The following is a 9338-nucleotide window of genomic DNA, read 5'->3' as shown; positions in this document are numbered from 1 at the left end:
GGAATTATATTGATATTGTAGGTTCTTCAAAGTAGGCATCAAGAGAATGCCAAGAGTGTGCAAAGCAGTAATCAAAGCAAAAGGTGGCTACTTTGAAGAACCTAGAATATGACATATTTTCAGTTGTTTCACACTTTTTTGTTATGTATATAATTCCACGTGTTAATTCATAGTTTTGATGCCTTCAGGGTGACTCTACAATTTTCATAGTCATGAAAATAAAGAAAACTCTTTGAATGAGCAGGTGTGTCCAAACTTTTGGTCTGTACTGTGTATATATATATATATATATATATATATATATATATATATATATATATATATATATATATATATATATATATTTCTATTACAGCCACGGGGTTTTTAATGTGTTAGGAAACTTGAAGAATTTGTAACTTATCTGTAAATAGTTAATAGTTAAAATAAATAGGAGCGATACTTAAACATTTCTTTAAAAAAGTAGTAGTGCTGCCATGCATCTGCTATTTCACATAGCTTTTTTTAAATTTTTTTTTTAACATCAGGTACACAAGACAAAAGCTGAGTTTACATGAAGTTCAGAAGTTCACATACACTTGATAGTTAATTCTTATTTGCTGTTACCTTTAAGATGGGCAACTGTTTTTTATGCTTTACGATCCCTCGATTGTCCTGAACAGTCAAACCATTAATTCTTCTTAAGAAAATTATCATATTCGATCTCATTTTGAGATCCATATCGTCACCATCGACTGGCTCGTAATCTATTACGAAAGGTGCAAACATTGATTTTCAAAAAGGCAACATGATACAGGAGGCAGGGGGGTGTAAAACCGATCCGTGTAAATTATTTAGTTTTCTTTATTTCTATAAAAGAAATGTAGCATTTTCCAGAAGACAAAAGAAAAAAAAAATTATAACAATTTCTTTTGCTAACATCTGTGATTGATTTAACATTAGTGATAAAGAAAAGAAAAAACAATCATACTTTAAATGCATTTCATAATGTATTTAACAAAATGGTTTTATTTATAATAAATCAGACAATTGATATAAACATTCACTGTGCAAACTTAGCTTTAATACAAAGAGAAGATAACATGTATTTTAACAAACAATATATTTATTAATTCACCATTTGCTGTGGGTATATATTTGTAATATAAAATTAAATATATATAAAATATATAAAAATTGTCAATTCTTATTTGAAAACTTCTTTCTTTTCATTAACACTGTAAATTCTTTTTAAAAACACATATGAAATTTGCATTTCATCTGATGTGCTTTTCTTAAAATACTTCAGTCCGATGAAAAACTATTCAGACATTGGGACAATTTAGAAGTTCAAAGACATATCCAACTTTATTAACTTTTTGTTTGGTGGTCATTCTCCAGTAGAAGATATCTCGACAGAAATAATAGTGTCCTGAAATGAAACAAATAAATAGTGGTATTTTTTATTAAATCTTTGAAATCTGACTATAGTGTCTTCTTGAACAATTTTAAACTTAATTGAAATTTGATATTTAAAATTGTTGTGAATATATTTTGAATATTTGATTGCCAACCAATGTAACTTACGCTTATAAAGGAACACATCGTGAGCATCTATTGGGACACCAGCAAAGTCAGTTTCAGTGTGGCGGGGGTATCCTTCATCTATCCTCTGAGCCTTTAGATCCAGCCTAAGAAAATTAGCAAAGACCAAAAACTGTAGATATTTGTTCAATATCTTATAGTATATATAAACTGTAAGCATGTTATTTTTTTTTTATTAAGTGGGAGTATTTTTGATATATATTCACCTCCAATAATCCTCCCCACTAAAAAGCAGCACTTTGCCTTTTTCCCTTTGCAATGCTCCTTCAACCTTCTTCAAGCTAAAAGGCAAGCCAAGTTTCTCAATTCTGCGTGGTCCCATTACTTTCTGTCCAGTAAACATCCAAAACCGAGTGCCTGAAACAAATGGAGAATATCAGACGTCAGTCTAATAAATTATAAACTGGAAATTACCAATTCCAGTAAGTTATCTCTTTTTTGTTTTACCTGCAAAGAAGTAAATCTTTTTAGTAAGAGGATCCTCAAAAACAGTGTCAAGTTTAGTTGGCAGGGTAGGCCATCTCTTCGAGACATTGAAAGAAACTGGGTGATGCTTGTTGCCACCACTTGAGGACTTCCAGTAGTACCTAATAGTAATGAAAAACTAAAGTTTCACAGCTACCACCGATTTTAATTATGGTCTATACTCATAATGATTTAGTACTTGAATCAACATATTGATTGCATCGTTACTCAAGCAGCTCCAACTTAAATTTTGGCCATAAAATCAATTTTACATAATCTGGGTGAAAATAGGGCCTAGGTCATACTGTTGCATTCCAGCTATCAGTTCTTACCCATCTTTAAAGAAATGAAGCTTTCCCTGGATCTCTGTGATTGCATCAAATTTATCCACCTCGCAAGGATCAACTGAGGGTTTTCCAGGCATAGACACAGATGAAGTTATTGTAAAACTGGCAGAAGTAGTCTTTGGTGGTGTTGTAGTGGATTTGGGTTTTTGAGTAGATGTAGTGGTTGATGATTTGGGTGGGGTAGGTTCTGGGCCATTTTTGGGTCCTGCAAATGCAAAAGACAGGAACAGTCTTGTTCATCACAAAATTTGTATGATTATTTAATGACTGGGCTCATCTGCATACCATAGAGATACTGGATGCCTTCAATGTCATCCTGGTGTAGAGAAAAGTCAGCTATATATTTGTACATTGGGTACATCAAAGCATCCTGGATGTTGGAATGTTCAAGACCAAGGGCATGTCCAAACTCATGAGCTGCCACCAGAAACAGACTGTAACCTGCAGAAGAAGCAGAATTATGTGCTGTATATATATGTGTTAACTGTCGTCAATGAGATCCATATCATTAGGCACACTGGCATGAAAATGCTAAAAGCTAAGATAATTACCCTTATCTGGGCAAAAGCCCCATTTATTATCCTTGTCATAGCTGCTGGTTGTGGCACACCACAGTTTTCCATCACTGCGGCCTACACTTGTGCAGGAACTGTAGGTTTTCCCCAGGAACCTGAAAGGAAAGTGACATGGCTCCCCCTCAGAGTTTCCACCCATCACAGCAGTATCTGTTGGCCCAAATTTATACATAGACCTTTAATTTGCTGTCATTTATGTCATTAAGTAAATCTGACACCTAATATATCTATTCTCTATGCCAAATGGTTCATTACAGGCTCTTACCTCTGTTAGGACAGAATCCATATTTCTTGTCCTGGTCAAAGCTGGCTGTAGTGGCGCACCAACGATACCCATCGTTACGTCCTTCAGTGGTACAGCTGGTATATGTTTTCCCCTCAAACACAAATGGAAAGACACATTCTTCACCATCTCCATTTCCTCCATATGTAAAAAGAACTGTAAAGAAAGAGAGAAAAAAACTCAGCAAGTTATCATCTCAAATACCCTGAAATGAAGCTTATGTCTTGTAATAGATGATGGAGAACTTACGCTCGCTAGGGCAGATACCATATTTTCCATCTTTGCCATAATCAGCAGTTGTTGCACACCATGGCAGGCCATCATCGCGACCTACAGTGGTGCAAGTGGAATACGACTTCCCTTTAAACCGGAAAGGGAAATGACACATGGCACCTTCTGCATTGCCAAAGTAGGTCTTGATTTCTAAAGGAAAAAAAACCCCCAACACATTCATGCTTACATGAAATTGTGACTCACCGATAATTTTTATCGAGTATGCTTAGTTAGTATATAAACAGTCCTCTAGAGGGAGTTATTTCTATTTTTGAGTATTTCTGCAACATCACTGCTATTAAATTGATCACGTGTGGCAATTAAAAAAAATTCACCTGGTCCATTGCCAAGGGTCCAGAATTCATCATCATCAAAGTGAGCATCTCCCTTTATCTCTTCACCAGGTGGATAGGCATGTGCCAGCAGGCCATCTTTCCCATCAAATGGGTAGGGATCTCCATGATCTAAAAAAAATATATGCTGTTTAAATTATTTCACTTTTTTTTAGGCCTTTGTGTTGCACAGTTGTATGATGGTAAAGACTGCATTGACAATTTAGTAAAGTACTGAAACAACTGTAAACCATAAACAACTGAGAATTGACTGTATTTGTGCTTTTTCTTAGGTAGCTAATAGAAAAGTCTGATCTTATTATTAAAACTCACTCTTTTTCCCAAATGAGATCATAATGTCAGCAGTGCCATCATAGAGACGTGTGAAAGTTAGAGGTGTGACATCACTCCACACACTGAAGGCTCGGGCAAAAGCATCGTCAATAATAGAGGCGTCTAAGTCTGGTGAGTAGTTCAGAATCCTATAAAAAATATTATTAGAAATTGTAATTAGTATTTCACTTGGTAGCTTTTCACAAAATCCCTTTAACTGTAGCGGTCCCTCACATCGATTAGAGCTTACATATTTCATAGTTACCTGTATGTAACGTCATTGTGATCCCACTTCAGGTCTCCTTCAAATGTCTGATAGTTGCGGACGTCTGGAACACCACAACGTGGCTTTTTCATGGCCTCGATTGTGGATTGATCCAGATGGCCAGTCTCTTTAAGACCCAACTGATTCTGCAGCCTCTTCAGAGCTTTGGAAGTAGACACTAATCCCTGGTGTCCACTCTTATTCAGTATATCCATATACCCAAATCGCTTCAGGTAGCTCTGGAGACAAAAAAAAACAGCATAAGGCAATCAGTCAAGTCACTTAAATACATGTGTAATTTTCTCAAGCAATGTGCTTTATACACTTGTATAAACCTTCATATAAAGTAGGAAGAAAAAAAAAACTCACCTGAGCCAAATCTGTGTCTGTCATGTTTTTGAGTACATCCCCAGGGAAGACCACAAACTTGGGTTTAATTGGGTGGCACCATGCACTTAAAGTGCAGGTGCCAAGAACCATAAATGCTAAGATGCCTATTCTCATGGTGAGAGCTTTCAGCCACTGATTTGCAAAATTGAGCACAGCTGTCTGAAATCTCTTAAAGTCTCTGTAGCTGTTGAGTCTTCTTTAGTCTTCCTTCTTTATTAAAGTTCTACAACCAGTATTTATAGTCCTGATGAGAGATGAGAGATTACTCAACTTTATCCTCATTCTGACGCTTGCTTCATCCACCCGCCCACTCAACTACCAACCGCCCACTCTACAGAACATATAGTGTTTATTTCCCTTTTCTTTTCTTATATATATATATATATATATATATATATATATATATATATATATATATATATATATATATATATATATATATATATATATATATATATATATATATATATATATATATATATATATATATATATATTCTTCTAAATATAGCTCCATATTTATTATGTAAACACATTCTTAATCACAATAATAACGAATATTTTAATCAGATTTATTCAATATATTGATGAATAATGACCTGTGGCATCAAATGGACCTAATAAAAGAAACAGTTTGAGGCATCTTTAAATACGAGCCACAAAGGTGTCCAGCCTGTTATTTAAAATAAATTACAAAACTACAACACATTAGCAACCATCTTAGATGTTACTATAGTAGCATCCTATATTGAGTGAACTAATACTTCTCTGTCATTACTTATTTTATTCTTAAAGGTCCCTGTGAATGCAACATTATGTACAGTATTTGTAAAATAATTATTTATTAAATAATCAATTATTCATATAATTAAATTATTCTGTAATATTTGTTTTAATTTTAGACCACATTTAAATATTTTTCCAGAGAACAAATTTCCCATGCAGGCACATTTTACTCATTTTACTGTTTTTGTTCTAAGGAATGTTGCAACATGTTGAGATGTGGAAGTTGGAATTGATGCAGAACGATACAAATTCATGATTCATCAGTTTATCTTTAGCAGTGGTCATAATTACACTGAACTAATTACTGAAATTGGGATGTCATTAAACCACTGTTACCGCCTGCTTTTTTGTGTGCAGCAGTTATGGAGGAGGAACAGCTGCAAGATACGGTAATTGAGAGCTGATAATGAGCGCCTTTGCCAAGAACAAGCCACATCTCTTTTCTTCTGACATTGCTATAGCCTTCATAGTCTTCTACTATGGCTGCTGAAGGTACCACAGTATCTATAAAGAGAGACTTGTTCTTGTCCACCAGGATAGGAAGTGTCCAATGTTCTGTGGCAGTTCGTGTGTGGGGATTAATGAATGGGTTGCAAGCCCATCATTTGTCTTCAGTATTTCCTTTTTTCTTTCTAGGAAACAGCAGGAGTAAGACAGTCTCCATAAGTTTTCCTTAGCTTTGATTCACCTTATGGATAGGGCGAAGAGGGCTGCACCTACAGAAATGTAAAATGCTGAGGTATTGGTACGTGATCAGTTTGTTGAACACATTTCAGATTGCTTTCTTTGTAGAGAGTTGAAGCAATTAGTTTGCTGTCATCCCAAGGCCACTTTATTTGGTGTAAGTGGGAACACCATTAGATAGGAATAGGATGACATGCCTGAAAGTGTATGAGGGCCTAATAATTCTGTTCCATCAACTTATGATCTACTAATCATTTTCCTAGCAATGGTGTTCAGAGGTCAAGTCAAGTTTATTTCTATAGCCCCTTTCATAACAGAAAATATCTCAAAGCAGCTTTACAGAATTTAACAGTTATGGTGAACAATGTGTATGTATCCCTGATAAACAAGCCATGGTGAATTTGGCAAGGAAAAACTCCCTTAGATGTTATGAGGAAGAAACCTTGAGAGGAACCAGACTCAAAAGTGGAACCCATCCTCATTTGGGTGATATCAAGAGTGTGATTATATATAGTCTTGAAATGTAAGATTATGAGTAATGTCCTTTCTACAGTCCTATACAGTCAATACAGTGTTCAGAGGTCTAATCTAGGGGAGCTTAAAGATCTTTTAAAGCAACAACAAGATCAACTTAATAAATTAACCAGTAGTATATCCTTACTTCTGCGCCATTAAAAGTCGTAGTAGACAAACTTATGATGGATCAGTTATTTGTAGGTGGTGTCAGCACCCTGGTCATTTTTGCTAGGGAATGTGATGGTGTACGTGTCCCACATTATCTTTGTTCTCACTCTGCAGCTTCCTCTCTACCTTCTCACCCTCCAGTAAGGCCCTTTAATTCTCAAGAGGGGTCGGAAAAGTAGTACCCACCAAACCGCAGAGTCACAGTTTGGATGGGGCTTTTACTGGCCCCACTGCTTCAGGTAGCATGGTCAGGATGACTGATTGAATCTCTAATAGTCCCCATGTTGATGTTCTTATTGGTGGATATTGCTGAATAGTGGGTCTATGGTGTCCACTGTTTGCTAAAGCTTTTTCCTCGAACACCCGTTTGCAGTCCTGTCAGTGGCTTCAGCTTATGGCTGCTAATGGTCTAGCCATTTCCTACTTGGGATACCTGGAGCTAGATGTCTCTCTCTCTGTGAAAGGATTATACCTGGCTGTAGCATATTTTTAATAAGGAATCCTCCTGGAGGTGCAGGTGTTCCTGGTGTTCTTGGCATGAATGTGATTAGTAAATGTTATAAGCTTTTTTTTTGGTCAACATAGCTCAGCCTTGTTTGAATTGCCTGTTGTCACTAAAGCTTCTGGTTCTGTAACGTTTCAGAGGAAAGGGCTCAGCGCATTCCAAGGGGTGTAACACAATTCGTGGTAGCAACCTGTTCCTCTGGTGGGTCAACTCTTTTTTAGCCTATTGCTTCTGGTCTTCCGGTTGAACGTTTAGCATCTACCTCTTTGATTTGATATCTAGAGGGACAGTGTATGATCCTATTGTTAACGTTGGCGCTGTTGATGTTTTGCTCTGTCATCATACCCATTTGGGACAGCTGAACAATGTTGATGTGGTTAGTTTGCTGAATGGAATAGTGGAAGTGAGGGCTATTGAAGTGTCTGGTTTCTCTTTAACTTCCTCTAACTCTATTTAGCACCAAACTGAGGCTTTTGAGTTCCCTTTCAGGAACTCGAGCTGCGTTGCTCCTTGTGAACCTGAAAGCGAGGAGCTCCTGGAGGTTGTGACACATGCCGTGGAGAAGCTGGATATGTCTTGCCCAGCCGATGAGCGTAAATCTCCTTCATCCAACAAGCTTGATGACCGCTTTTTTGCTCCCGGCATCTGAGCCTCCACATTGGGGTCTTTTTTCCCTGACCTGCACACCGAGGTGTCCAAGTCCCTTCTTGGCCCACCACTTTAGCCCCAAAAACGCGGTGTTCTCCAATGTCATGGGGCTTAGGGATCATGGCTATGGAGTCATGCTATGGGTTGAAGAGATGCTAGCAGGCTATCTCTCCCTAGGTGTGGCATCCCGACACTACCCACCAAGCCTCTGCGTACTAAGTCAGCGCTGGTGGAGAAGGCTTACGCCTCGGCAGGTCAGGCCGCTGGATGTCTGCACACCATGGCGGTGTTACAGGCATACCAAGCCAACCTGCTGCGAGTGCTGGATGTGGGAGACATCATGAGCGGCCAGATGCAAAAGCTTAGCCATACGGTGGACCTGGCCCTGTGAGCCACAAAAGGGTAGAGTTGTCTGGCATAAAGTCCCAGAATGGGTTTGGTCAGAGCTTGGATGTTGTTGGGACAGAAACTTGTGAACAAAGTTTTGAGGACTTAAAGGCCAAACTTACTACTGCTCCCATCTTGGCTTATGCCAACTTTTCTTTGGCTTTCATTTTGGAAGCTAATGCTAGCGATTGTGGGCTGGTGGCAATGTTATCACAAGAGCAGGAGGGCAAGATCAGGCCAATAGCCTATTCTAGCTGTGATCTTTGCCCACCTGAAAGTAACATGCTTAACTTTAGCTCAATGAAGTTACAGTTTTTGGCACTGAAGTGGGCTGTTACAGAAAAGTTGTGTGAATACCTTTTAGGTCATAAGTGCAATGTCTATACTGAAAAAAATTCTTCAAGCCAACTTACTACAACAAAGTTGGGAGCAACAGAGCAGCTTTGGGTGGCCCAGCTCTCTTGTTTAAATTGTGAAATAAAAATACCTAAGTCTGGAAAAATTAAGAAGAATGCTAATGCCCTTTCTCAATACACTAGAAACATTATTGATATTCAATTTAATTAAGGGCAGGATTTCCATCCAATAAATATGTGTAGCCCCAACTCATAAGAAACAAATTCATGCAATGAAATGTAATTGGGTTGGGCCAACTAAATTTGATCAAATATAGTTTAAATGAAATTGATATGTTCATGAAAAGAAATTCTTTATTCTTGTTAAACAAATTAAACATTTAACTGGAAAATAAATTATTAGGCAGAAATCCTTCTAACTGTGACCCCAAAAAGAAAAAAA

General features: G+C 37.3%; 1 protein-coding gene across 1 annotated transcript; it reads right to left on the bottom strand.

Moving 5' to 3' along the window:
- Positions 1-938: 938 nt before the first annotated feature.
- Positions 939-5048, bottom strand: LOC124399997 (matrix metalloproteinase-9-like). The gene is made up of 13 exons (XM_046871436.1): positions 4827-5048; positions 4458-4696; positions 4193-4341; positions 3863-3991; positions 3504-3677; positions 3237-3410; positions 2948-3121; positions 2682-2837; positions 2382-2601; positions 2032-2171; positions 1791-1941; positions 1567-1670; positions 939-1411 (listed from the first exon to the last, which is right to left on the bottom strand). The coding sequence occupies exons 1-13, from the start codon at positions 4959-4961 to the stop codon at positions 1305-1307; spliced, it is 2052 nt and encodes a 683-aa protein (XP_046727392.1). The 5' UTR covers positions 4962-5048; the 3' UTR covers positions 939-1304.
- Positions 5049-9338: the final 4290 nt, after the last annotated feature.

This window comes from Silurus meridionalis, chromosome 17, assembly GCF_014805685.1.
Source record: "Silurus meridionalis isolate SWU-2019-XX chromosome 17, ASM1480568v1, whole genome shotgun sequence".
Lineage (NCBI taxonomy): Eukaryota > Metazoa > Chordata > Actinopteri > Siluriformes > Siluridae > Silurus > Silurus meridionalis.
The sequence above is the reverse complement of the archived record's forward strand: the minus strand, read 5'-3'. Positions and strand labels throughout refer to the sequence as shown.

Excerpts from the sequence above, each read along its gene's own strand:
- LOC124399997 (XM_046871436.1), bottom strand. The coding sequence starts at position 4,961 with ATGAGAATAGGCATCTTAGCATTTATGGTTCTTGGCACCTGCACTTTA. Across the intron at positions 2,838-2,947 it reads GGGCTTTTGCCCAGATAAGG|GTTACAGTCTGTTTCTGGTG; the intron begins GTAATTATCTTA and ends CTTCTTCTGCAG. Across the intron at positions 1,942-2,031 it reads AAAGATTTACTTCTTTGCAG|GCACTCGGTTTTGGATGTTT; the intron begins GTAAAACAAAAA and ends CATTTGTTTCAG.